This window comes from Vipera ursinii (assembly GCF_947247035.1).
Source record: "Vipera ursinii genome assembly, chromosome: 1".
In the NCBI taxonomy this organism is placed as follows: domain Eukaryota; kingdom Metazoa; phylum Chordata; class Lepidosauria; order Squamata; family Viperidae; genus Vipera; species Vipera ursinii.
This window is the reverse complement of record NC_139512.1, coordinates 294,582,806-294,595,727: the sequence shown is the minus strand read 5'-3', so window position 1 is coordinate 294,595,727 and position 12,922 is coordinate 294,582,806. Positions and strand designations below refer to the sequence as shown.

Below are 12,922 nucleotides of genomic sequence, written 5' to 3'. Positions count from 1 at the left end.
TCTCACTTAACAAACATTACACTCAGGTCATAAGGAACATTAGTTATTTGCTAGAGTTGTTTGACAATGTATAGCAGAACACCTTTGGGGCAGGGAGAAATAAAGTATGTTAGTGCGAAAATGTGATTGTTGATGAACAGAGTGTAAATTGTTCATCTCTACTCAGTTGTCAAATTTTCCTGTTTATGATATTCTTCAGTAATATTTAATAAAACATCAATTACCAATCCAGTCTTTTAGTGATACATGTTAATCTGTGTTTAAAGCCTGAAACAAATTAGTTTTATTTATTTAGTTGCCCATTTGAAATGCATGAACTCAGGGGGAAGGGGGGTTTTTTAAAGGAAAACTGTATTTTAAAACTTTTCAATAAAAAAAACAATTAAAAACAATACAAAAAGCAAAAAATACAGTATTAAGATATATAAAAACTAGTAGGACCATATAAAAAAATAAATAACATAATCCACAGACAAGATATAAAAACCAATATTCAACAAAACCAGTGTACAAGCTGTACTGCATGCCAGTTATGGTATTTACTTCCAAAGAAAATATCTAGTGAGTAATATCAGAACAGGAAACCCAAAGATATTTGAAAATTGTACCTTTGGAAGAGATTCATGAAGACAGAGTGAGAGTCAGGAGTCTATTTAAAAGCTGCCTGTCATTTATGAGATAATAATTTCTGAAACTTTCTGCATGGTTTGATTTATTATAGTTGATAGAAACATTTTATTAAGATCCTTATTGAATTTTTGTTGCATTTATGTTAGTCCATAAATTGCATTAGGTGCAGGTAAAACAAATGGTACTTTGAACTGTACTGAATGATTCATAATAATTTTCATGCCTGAGAGTGGTTAAGGGGAATTATATTGAGAAATTGAAAAAGTTATTCTGGATATCAAAGAATAGTTTTCAGTAATGTATGATTTATCTGTTTTTGAAAAAGTATTTTCTATTAATCAAAGGATACAATATGTGATACTATGGCAGAGATTTTGTGATGTCTTTGAATAATATTTTGTATTGGTCATATAGTAATGAATTCATTAGTAAACCAGTAACCATGGATATGTATAAAATGTAAATATCTTCTTATAGATTTTATATTTTTCTTTTCTTTCTTAACTTGTATTTTGTATTTTTAAGATTAAAGATTATTTTGTTAATTATGTTTGAATTGAATAAATAAATTCAGTGCAACTTCCTCATTTGTATAAAGATGAAAGAACCGTAGTTAAGTGACTTGATTTAACTACTATAATTTAAACTGGATTTGTCATTGGTCCCTGGCAACTATATTTAGTTGTCAAAAGAGATGTCTGGTTTTGTATATGAAATTTTGAACATTGCATTAGCCATTAATTTAAGATCTCTTCTTCTTATATGTAGGCAGAAGATGGGAACATAGAATACAAGGTGAGTCTCTCATGCAAGCCATTTAACAGTTCTAACCAAATAATTCTGTAGGTTCCATGTGTAGGAAGAGAGAGAAAGATAAATAACAGAAAAATAAAAATGATTTTTGCCAAAACATTATTTATAGATATGTTGGCTATTTTACATTTGAATACTGAACCCTATATAAATTCTTAAATTTATACAGAAAGGAACTTTTTATTCAATTATTTTAGAGTGCCTTTGAAAAATAATTAGTCGTCTTCTCCACTGAACTTTCTTTGCTTAATTTCATGGAGCCTAACAAATATTAGAATATTGTGGAGAAAATACTGAAAAAAATGTTCAGGCCCATCAGACCACCTTAACTGATGATTATAATTACTTCTTTCTTTGGACAGCTGAAGTTAGTTAATCCATCTCAATACCGCTTTGAACATCTAGTAACGCAAATGAAGTGGCGACTACAAGAAGGCCGTGGTGAGGCTGTGTACCAGATTGGTGTCGAGGACAACGGGCTGCTTGTTGGACTGTCTGAAGACGAAATGCAGGCCTCTCTTAAAACGCTACGGCGGATGGCCGAGAAGTATGTGCATCTGTCCTGCTTCTTGACCAGAATTAGCCAATGGTGTGCTCTGTTATTTTGCTCTTCTTAGGTAGACTTAATGTTGGAAATTCAGCTAATAGCCAACAGAGAAAATGGTTTCACCAAGAGATTTTTCTCACAGTACCACCACATGGGTACAGTACCTACTAATTGTTTCAGTTATAAAAAGTTTGTGTGTGGCTATGCGTATTTTATTATGGGCCATTATACTCAACTGGGATTGGGCAACCATAGTAAGTTATATTTGGGAGGAGGGAAGGAGTCAGTGATGGGATTCAAATATGTGAACAATCCCAGTCTCTGTGTGGATGCCACTTCGGAAGTCCGTCCTGGGCCTGGGCAACAAAAAATTAGCTACCGTTTCTGCCGAACTGGTGCAAACTGGCTGAATCCCACGATTGGGAGGAGTGCTGTAAATGAACAGGATCACTATAGGTATATAGGCAGGGCAGAGTTTGGCAATTTCTTCACATTATGTATTTTCATGAGTTTGTCCTCTCAAGATGGCAGGAAGTCATGTTATCAACAATCATGACCATGTGCTGAGTTTCAAAAAGGGAGGGCTAGGGCTGGAGCGTGCCCATTCATTTGGCAGTGGGTATTTGCTCATGTTGGAAAGAGATCCATTCCTGACATGTTTCTAATGAATACACAAATACAATTAGCATTTACCTTAATTAGATTTAGTACTAGTGGGAGCTATGTAGCTTTACTATAGCTGTCATTCCCCACTCCCCCCACTTTACCTCATTTAGGTAAAGTTTTATCTCTCTCTGTCCTGCTACGGGCAACATGTAATTAGTGGAAAAGTTGTGTGTGGTGATCTAGAAGATAAAGCCAATTTATTACAGATCTTAAACTGAGGAAACTCATTTGACATCTGTGCAAAAATATTTCAGGGGAATGGAGCTTCCCAAAATTGACAAGGATGCACATTCATATCGATAAAAATCAGGTCATTTGGAAAATAGACACATTTTACTTAGCACTGCTTAATTGTGAGATGCTTTTCTGAGCAGCATTATAAGATATCCAGATATTTGTCCTCCTGGGGAATGCTTTGCGGATGTTTCTCTAACCCCCAACAGTGTTCTGTTTTGCCCTTTGCAGAGTGGGAGCTGACATCACTGTCCTTCGAGAACGGGAAGTGGATTATGACAGTGACATTCCCAGGAAGATAACAGAGGTTCTTGTCCGAAAGGTCCCAGATAACCAACAGGTAAAAATCAACCTGATTTAAACATCATGAGAGAAAAGCTGAAGATATTTCATTCTAGATTGCTATATTCATTTAGAGTTTGAAGATCTATAATTGAAAAGAATGATTTGCTAGAGATAGTTAAACTCTGAAACCCAGTTTCTTATCTTGTGCGTATTTTATAATGCAAGGTAAAAAGGTAAAAAGGTAAAGGTTCCCCCGCACACGCGTGCTAGTCGTTTCCGACTCTAATATGCAAGGTAGTAAATTCTAAATGCTTGGGAATTTTTTGTTGTAAATACCTCAGAATTATACAAACTTTGTTTGCAAATTGGGTATCCTAAGGCATTAATATGCAAGGTAGTCAAGCCTAACTTGTTCATCTTTTAAACAATTTAAAATAGATCCTCAATTTTCCTTAAGTTTCTAGATCTGCGGGTGGCTGTGCTTGGAAATGTGGATTCAGGCAAATCAACTTTATTAGGTGTCTTGACACAAGGGGAACTGGATAATGGGCGAGGCCGAGCGCGACTCAATCTCTTCCGGCACTTGCATGAGATCCAGTCAGGAAGAACATCTAGCATTAGCTTTGAAATTCTTGGTTTCAACAGTAAGGGAGAGGTATGAGTATTTGTACATTGACTTTATCATTTTATACCTTTGGATATGAATTTTTACTTGGCCTTTTATAAGAGCTCAATTACCTGCATTTTCTGCCTTTTAGGTGGTGAACTATAGTGATTCACGGACAGCTGAAGAAATCTGTGAGAGCTCTTCCAAAATGATTACCTTCATTGATTTAGCTGGCCATCACAAATATTTAAAAACCACCATTTTTGGGCTTACAAGCTATTGTCCAGATTTTGCAATGCTGGTGGTGAGTGCCAATACTGGAATTGGTAAGTGGTTGGGTGGGTTTCTCCTTGGGGTTTCAGAAAGCTGACATAATGCACATAATAGTTAATCAGTCGGTACCAGTAGTTTAAAACAAGATGCATCCGCAGTAACATAGAAATACTTTGTTAGTTTCAAACATATGGCATTGAATGATATGTTTTAGCTGCACTGATGTCCTACCTTTTAAATTTGATTTTCTCTATCTTCGATTTCTTACAGCTGGTACAACACGCGAGCACCTAGGCTTGGCGATGGCCCTTAAGGTGCCTTTCTTCATTGTCATTAGCAAAGTGGACTTGTGCTCAAAGGCCACTGTGGAGCGAACAGTGAAACAGCTGGAGCGGATTCTGAAGCAGCCTGGCTGCAACAAACTTCCTTTGCTAGTAACCTCTGATGATGATGCAGTTACAGCAGCGCAGCAGTTTGCACAATCTCCCAAGTACGTATCATGGGCTGTTTGAATGGGAGGGAAGGTGATTAGCAAGTATGGATGCAGTTTAAAAGTAGCATACTTTCAAAATGATGCACTTAGCAAGAAAGGTGTGAGTAACTCAGGTTGGTGGAACTAGCAGTGGTCCATATCAAAGAGCAATAAGCGAAGTTTAAGTGACCATATTCTTTTGTTTCATGTCTCCACACTCTGTTTTGAATGGGCTGTTTTGATTTTATAGTATTTACTATTTGTGATAATTTTTATATTGCAGGATAGCTTACACATAATAAATGAATTGTTGCAGAAGTGACTTAGGGAACTGGAGGAGAGCAGATGATAAAATGGGTGTTCTGCCATTGTGATGCAAACTCCACCCCCTTTATATTGTGATATTGCACCCAAGTATTAAAGAAGAGGAGCTTCTGTCATGTAGACTTAAGACCTGTTTCATTTTTGGGGGGAAACATTGGATTCTTCCGATGCCTTTAATCATCTGCACTACTTCGCATATTTAGGATTGGAAAGTTATGGGCATACAGGTAGTCCTCAACTTAATGATCACAAGTGAGCCTGGAATTTTAGTTTTAAGTCATTGCGGTCATAAGTTGAGTCACTACCTGACATTTTTATGATGCTTGTTAAGTGAGTTACATGGTCATAAGTCTGAATCCAGCTTATCCAATGGGTAGGTTTGCTGGAGAATGCTAAAAAAGACTGTAAAATGCAGGATCCTTCAGTCAATCAAAAATGCAGACCAGTTGCCAAACACCTGAAATGCAAACATGTGATGGCAGGGGTGGTGTTGCTATTATAACTTTGAGGACGGATAGCAATTAACTTTTTTGAAGTCCATCTTAACAGGTCATTAAGTGACCAGTTGTTAAGTTATTTATTTATTTATTTATTTATTTGAATTTATATACCGCCCTATTCCCGTAGGACTCAGGGCGGTTTACAGGGAAAATTAAAAGCATAACATACAAAAATTAAAATCAGTTAAAACAATTAATTAATTCAAGTCCCCAAAATTTAAAACTAAAACCCAATTAAAAATTAAAACCCCTCAGTCTGGGCCAGACAGCTCGAAGAGCCAAGTTTTCAGGTCCCGGCGAAATGAACGAAGGTCGGGGGCAGTCCTAAGTTCCGTGGGAAGTTGGTTCCATAGGGCCGGCGCGCCCACAGAGAACACTCTTCCCCTGGGAATAACCCGCCGGCATTCCTTAACCGGCGGTACCCTGAGAAGGCCCTCCCTGTGGGAGCGCACAGGACGATGGGAAGTTGATGCCGGCAGCAGGTGTTCCCTTAGATAGTCCGGACCCAAGCCATTTAGGGCTTTATAGGTCTAAGTATAAGATAAGGACTACCTGTACCAAGTTTTGATTCTCTAAAAAATTATAGGATACAGATATTGTTGTTCCCTAATTATTTACACATTCCACTTACACATGTGGAAGCCAATCTCATTCCTACTGTATTCAGTACTAATAGTGATGCACAACATCATGGATCACCAGCTTCTTTCACTCATTTGTTTGCAGTATCACTCCCATCTTCACCTTGTCCAGTGTTTCTGGAGAGAACCTGGATCTCCTGAGAGTATTTCTCAATATCCTTCCTCCTCTGACAAACAGCAAAGAACAGGAAGAGCTGATGCAACAGCTCACTGAATTCCAGGTACACAATAGTCTCTTCTCAGTTGAGTCTCCAGCTGTAGTATGTGAAGGCAGGGCAGTCTCTGATCCTTGGATTTAGAGAAATGATAAAACCACACAATTATAATTACTTGCTTATCCAAAGACAAATTAATGCTATTGATTCGTTAGCAATAGCAATAGCGTTTAGACTTATATACTGCTTCATGGTGCTTTACAGCACTCTCTCAGAGGTTTACAATGCCAGCATATTGCCCCCAACAATCTGAGTCCTCATTTTACCTACCTTAGAAGGACGAAAGCCTGAGCTGGTAAGGATCAAACTCCTGGCAGTGAGCAGAATCGGCCTGCAATACTGCATTCTAACCACCGTGCCACCACGGCTCCTCCTCCTCCTTTATTTGTCTGTACCATTCTTCATCTAATCTCATTGTTAATGTCCTACCAATCATTGAATTGATTCCCAGGTTATTTCTTTTATGAGTTGCACCTAGGAAATGTTTGCAGAATATAATTGGTTGACTGAGAACTGGGATGCTTGAGGCTTGTAACTGGTATAAGGAAGACAACATTAAAGGATAGGCTTAGAATTTCTATACAAGAACTTATATTGTTATGTCTGAGAATAAAAGGTCAAACTGTTTAACTCTGGCTTTGAAATACTACAGTCCAGCACAGCATATTTGAAACTTCCATTCTTTCTCCGCTATAGGTGGATGAAATTTATACTGTGCCAGATGTAGGCACAGTTGTTGGAGGAACACTGTCAAGGTTGGTACATATGGATTTTGTAAGGAAAAGCCAGGATGGGTAGGAAGGACCAGGAAGTAGCATTTATTCTCTTTTTCTTTCTTTCTTTCTTTCTCACTGAATGAGTCAAGGAAGATAAAATTGCACTCCAATAAAAAAAGTACAAGTATTCTGTAAAGGATTCCTGTGTTCCTTGAGCACATGTGATATATATTTATTCTCTGGAATATCAGATCCAAATTTTCTCTTTGATATTTTTCATGTTTCAAGAGTAAAAAAAACCCAACTGCTTCCAGATTATCTCAGTTAGACACAAAGGAAGGCTTTTCCTGCCTCCTGGGAGCTAAATACAGTATTTTCATTTTATGCCCTTGCTAGTGGGATATGCAAAGAAGGAGAGAATTTGGTTGTTGGTCCAACAGATGATGGCAAGTTCCTTCAGCTGAAAGTATGCAGTATCCAACGAAATCGTTCAGCATGTCGCGTTCTTCGAGCTGGGCAGGCTGCTACTTTAGCTCTTGGACTCTTTGATCGCTCACTGCTGCGCAAAGTAAGCTTTCTTAATCTCTGGAGTCTTTAGTTGTAAAAACCTTCTCTGTATCTTTTCTGAAAACAAAAGTGTCCTCCCTTACGTATATTGGGAAATATAGCGGGCTGGGTTCCTCTGGACCATCTTTCTTTTAAAGATATTCCAAAATTCTGTAGATAATAAACTCTCCTCAATTTATCCCATAAAATTTAAGTTCAAGGCATGGGAAAAGTGGAAAGTATAGCCTTAAGGTGATTGCCTTGAGTTTCAAAAGAACAAAGAAATAACTAGATTGCTAAGCAGGATCAGTCAGCTGTTAGATCTTTCCCACTCATCCCTGCCCCTTATCTTCTATGCACGTTCTTATCTCCCCTTTCTTTCTTTGGCTTTCCGAGCAATAAATGAGGATTTTTTTTAATGGAAAGATTGTAATCTGTTGTGCTTCAGTTTGGAAGAGTTAAGTACTGTTGTCAAGAAAATTCAGTTACCCAATCTTGCTGTCATTTAGGGCATGGTGATGGTCAGCCCAGAGATGAACCCAACTATTTGTTCAGTATTTGAAGCTGAAATTGTTCTACTGTTCCATGCCACAACTTTCCGGAAAGGATTCCAAGTAACAGCGCATGTTGGAAATGTACGGCAAACAGCCATTGTGGAAAAAATCCACGGGAAGGTAAGTTTTCCTTTTCTTGCTGAAAGGGAATTTGCTTGTCTTCTCACTTGTGTCACAATTGCTTTAATCCTTACCTTTGCTGAACTAGAAACCAGGAAATCCTGAGTTCTAACCCTTCCTTAGGTATGAAAACTGATTTTGGATCAGTCACTTTCTCTCAATGCAACCACCCGATGGAGTGGCTATTTTGTGGAAAATGTAAGTTGGGAGCAGTAGATATGCAACCTTGATTATTACAAAATCAAGGGGGTTTCTTCTTGTTATTATCGAAAGGGATTTTTTTCCGCAACTAAATCCACTGCAAATTTCAGAAACCCGAGGGTATGATAAGTTGCTTTCCATGGTTTTCTGGAATCCCTAAGATAAGTAATCGAACTTTTAAAATTCTATTCCTTTTTTTGTTCAGGACAAATTGCGAACAGGGGAAAAGGCAGTGGTTCGTTTCAGATTCATTAAGCATCCTGAATATTTGAAGATAGGAGCCAAACTATTGTTTCGTGAAGGAGTTACCAAAGGTATTGGACATGTTACATCCATCCAGGCTATCACCACTGGAGAAAGTGGCCTGGAACACAATCTGTGCCCTGATCCGATCAGCTTCTGACTCACACCAGCATTTCTCAGTGCTCCAAATAAGGGAAAGATTTCGTGCCATTGTGCAGAGCCATTGCTGGCTAATCAATCTACATAGGCACATCCTCTCTGCACTACAGAAGCCAGAGTTACCTCTTGGACTGGGTGCCCTTCCTGGAGCAAGTTAAGCTTGTTGTTTGTGCATCACCTGCTATTTCCATATTCCTGCTTTTCCTGGAATAGACAAGCAAACAGCTGCATTTTTGACTAGGTTGGAACTCCTGCTTTTTTTGACCGTTGTGGGGAAGTTATTTCCAGAGAGAGGCAAATCCATAGTGAGTTGGACTGTCATTTTGGGATGCTGCTGCCTAGGAGACAACAATGATAGACTCGTTTGTATTCAGAAGGGCATTGGTGTTGTCCTAGCGCCTGGTTTTGCAGGCTTTCTATGGCAGATGAATTATTATTAGGAACTGGAGCCCACAGTAGGTTCAGGATGTTTCTAATTATTTTAAATTACTGTTGGTTTCACATTAATCCAGTAATGAATAGTCTCTCTTCTCCCTCGACCTTGGTGTGCAAATCTTTACCAGCCTAAAAAAAGGGAGAGTGGGATGTGGGAGGAAGAAATCCTTCTAATGCAGGGATAGGTAACAATTTCATGACCAGGGCCATGAAGTGTTGTTGTTGTTTTTTTTTAAAAATGGACACTCCTACAGCTGCAGAATCCATAGCTGGTGATGCAGTGACATTGCCAGGGTAGATGGGTTGAAACTTTCTGCCAAAACATGGGAGGAGGGGTGGAGGCTTTTATGTAAACGGATACTTATAATTTCTATGAGGCCTTATGCATCTATACTCATCCCAATTTTTTTTTTAAAAAAAACACCATGTCACTGAAAATCAGTGGTTCTGCTACCAAATTTCACCAGCATGAGCTAGGGACGTAATGGAAAGCTACATGTGGGACACATGCTGCCCATCCTCTGCTCTAAAATAGCCCTGATATGATATGACAGCTCAGCTCTTGATGCTGTCAGATTTCCCTGCAACTTTGTTAGCCATTTGTTCCTCAGCAGGTGCCCTGCCTAAGCAACGTCTTAGAGCAATGTGCCCCACTGTGCCAGCAGTCCCTATGTTGCTTGCTTCTTGAAGTGAGTTGTGGCTGGCAATTTTGATTGCTGTTATCTTTCAATGTCCTTGACTTTTCCGAGATATGGCAATCGAGGTCCAACCTATTTCTCGGGGCAAGAGTCTTTTATTTCCAACAGTCATACCAGTAAAGGCTGTTCTAACTGTCGCAATATTGGGAAATGCTGCTGCAATTCTAATTCTCTTATTCAGCTTTGCCATCTGGTATAATTTGTATGATTAGTATCTTTTGCAGAAAATCACCTTTACACCTAAGATTAAATCTATGACAGATTGAAAGTACAGCTGAATTTCTGAACTGGCCATCAGTAGAATGGTCTCGGACACTGAAAGATACCTTCAGTTTTTAATTAAGATTTTTAAAGTTGGTGATGTTATTTTTGTTGTATGTTTTAACCACTGTTGCATCGAAGACTCGAATAAACGAGCTAACATGGCCAGTAAAACATATGACTTTTTATCCTTCCACGTGACTCCCCATTCTGCTGTTTCATCTCTGTTGTGCAGAGATTAGACTATTCAGAGCAACCTGCTCCTGGGATGTGGCATGTTACTATTAAGTCTGCATTATATAGAGAATGATTTTTTTTTTAATTTCAGCCTTTTAAGAAAAGCCTTTACTCATCTCCCTGGATAAAAAGAAATCCTGCCAAAAGTCTAATAAAGAGTTGCTAAGCATCATGGCTATTTGTTGACAAGCAGTTTTTTCTTTTGAAGTTCCCCTTAATTACACACAAACGTTTTGGAAAAACTGGCTCTCTAGATACCTTCTGAGAGACTTTGTGCTGTGGTAGGAGTATATGCTTTCTCTGCAGTTTACAGTGATGGTTAAGTTGACCCATTGCAAAGGTAAACCATTCAAGGTGCTTTTTCTACCCTCAGGTCCAGGCGTTTCCTGGTCTCCTCCTTCCCTTGCCTTTATTATGTGTCTTCTCAGTGCCAAGCCTTTCATATTCACTGTTTGTGATTTCTTAAGAGGAGAGGTATGTTTTCATCTCTCTGTATAATGCACAAAATAAAGATGCTTTATTGAGAAAAACAAAGCTGTGGTTTTTTCTAAAGGAACTCTGTAATTTGCTCTGTCCCTTAATAGTTTTAGCTCTGGAAAAAAAAGGGCTCCTATCCCTGCCCTGACTTTTGTTAGTTTCAGACGTTTGTACAGTCCGGTTTGCAAGCTAGGTATACGCTTATCTGACATTACCAAATACCGTACGGGCTAAGCATTTTATACTGACAGTTTGGGATGTAGATTCAATGCCTTGAATAAATAGTACACCGTATTTAGTGATACTTGAGGTCACTTATAAAAGCAAAAATTCTTTGACTAATGAAGTTCAAGACCAGTTTATAAATACTGGACTAGTATATCGTTAATCATATAACTTTTTTCTTTATTCTAATAACTGACAGTTCTAATTGTGAGGGGAATTTTTATTTAACCCGTTTGTTGGTGCTGCAGCGATTGTTCTGTAACATCGGCTACACTGGGTTAGTTCCTGTTATTCTTAATTACAACAGAATGAAGCAGTATTACAAAGCAGTCGATAATTCCTATTAAAAAACTTCACTTACAATACACACGCACACAAACACACACATACACAGAGACTCTGGGTGGCTCACAATAACTAAAGAAAATACAATAATAACCAATACACATTTTTTTAAAAAAGACAGACAAATGCCTTCGCTCTCCCTGGCCAAAGTCCTGAGCAAAGTGCCAGGTCTTTTAGCCCTTTTAAACAATAGCCTGGATCTCAAGGTGGAGGAGATCCCATTCCAGAAAATGGGTATTGCTACAGAGACGGCTTCTGGGATTCCGATGTTAATGTTAATCCAAGGGAATTGGATGTGCCATTGCTATAGTTTCTAATCAGCTAGATAGATGTTATGGGAGTCAGGTAGTCCTCAGGTAACCAGGCTTTATGCTATGCACACTTTATAAATAACAGAAATCTGAATTGTTTCTGGAAGCAAATGGGCAACCAGTGCAGCTTTTTAAGCACAGGTGATACACGGGCATATTAAGGTATACCTGCCAATGTCTCTGTCGTTGCATTCTGGAGTACTTCCAGCTGATCTTCAAAGGCAGCCCCATGTAGACTGCATGGCAGTAGCTGAGCCATGAGGTAACAAGTGCGTAAGTGACTGTTTTAATAGCCCACCCGTCTAAGAAAGGGCCCAGCTGGCACATCAGATGAAATTGTGCTGTGGCTTTCAGGACCACAGCTGCCACCTGCTCTCCAAGTAGGGGTTGTGATTCAGGAACACACACACACACACACACACACACACACTGTGCACAACCTTTGAGTCAGGAAATGCAACTATATAAGATCAAAGATGGAGTACTCCCAGGTCTGGAGAACTCAAATGCTCACAGCCGCTCAGTTTTCATAGGATTGAGTCAAGATGGTTTCTCTCCAAACCTGCACGATCTCCAAGACAGGACCTCTATAAAGTCACTTGACCAGCCAGGTTCGAAAGACATAATCTGGTATCATTAGCATACTGTTGATACCAAACCCCAAGCTAGCAGACGACGTCACCCAGCAGTTTCATATAAATGTTAAAAAAGGAGGGAAAGAGAAAGTAGAACCCTGAAGAACCCCACACAGGAGGGTTTTAGGAGCAATCTTTCCCGCACAACCGTACCAACAAACTAGACTTAGAGGAAGGAGGAGAACCACTAAAAAAAAAAGATGCCTCCAACCCCTAGCCCACGGAGCCAGCTCAGGACATAGCTGACAGCGTGGTATGGAAAGCCAACCAAGAGATTTGAGGGGCACAAGGTTGGACGCCATCACTTCCATCCCAGCTTGGCCAGATGATCAAAAAGTGTAATTAAGGTTGTCCTGGCAAACAATAGTGGCATCATCATCTTCATCATCATCTTCCTAGTGTTATTCCCATAATTGAAGGTTCTGTTTTTGGGATCAATGAATGCCATCCTGGAAACAGACTGAAATGGGTATAAACAATCCAGTTCCTCCAGGGTTGTTTTGAGCTGCAAACCAACTATGGAAGATTGGAAACTAGTCAATAGTTGTTAAA

The 12,922-nt window shown here is 39.0% G+C and overlaps 1 protein-coding gene across 2 annotated transcripts in view; it reads left to right on the top strand.

Moving 5' to 3' along the window:
• Positions 1-12,922, top strand: part of GTPBP2 (GTP binding protein 2) — a 23,733-nt gene that overhangs the window by 3,970 nt on the left and 6,841 nt on the right. Inside the window, exons 2-12 of one of the 2 annotated variants that reach the window (XM_083348604.1) lie at positions 1,399-1,425; positions 1,806-1,990; positions 3,122-3,230; positions 3,633-3,830; positions 3,934-4,108; positions 4,326-4,545; positions 6,078-6,213; positions 6,904-6,962; positions 7,320-7,491; positions 7,979-8,143; positions 8,550-8,658. In XM_083348604.1, the coding sequence (XP_083204730.1) occupies positions 1,399-1,425; positions 1,806-1,990; positions 3,122-3,230; positions 3,633-3,830; positions 3,934-4,108; positions 4,326-4,545; positions 6,078-6,213; positions 6,904-6,962; positions 7,320-7,491; positions 7,979-8,143; positions 8,550-8,658 (1,555 nt within the window). Of the gene's footprint in view, positions 1-1,398; positions 1,426-1,805; positions 1,991-3,121; positions 3,231-3,632; positions 3,831-3,933; positions 4,109-4,325; positions 4,546-6,077; positions 6,214-6,903; positions 6,963-7,319; positions 7,492-7,978; positions 8,144-8,549; positions 11,001-12,922 lie in introns of those variants that run through there. The other variant, XM_083348603.1, reaches the window with a different exon arrangement.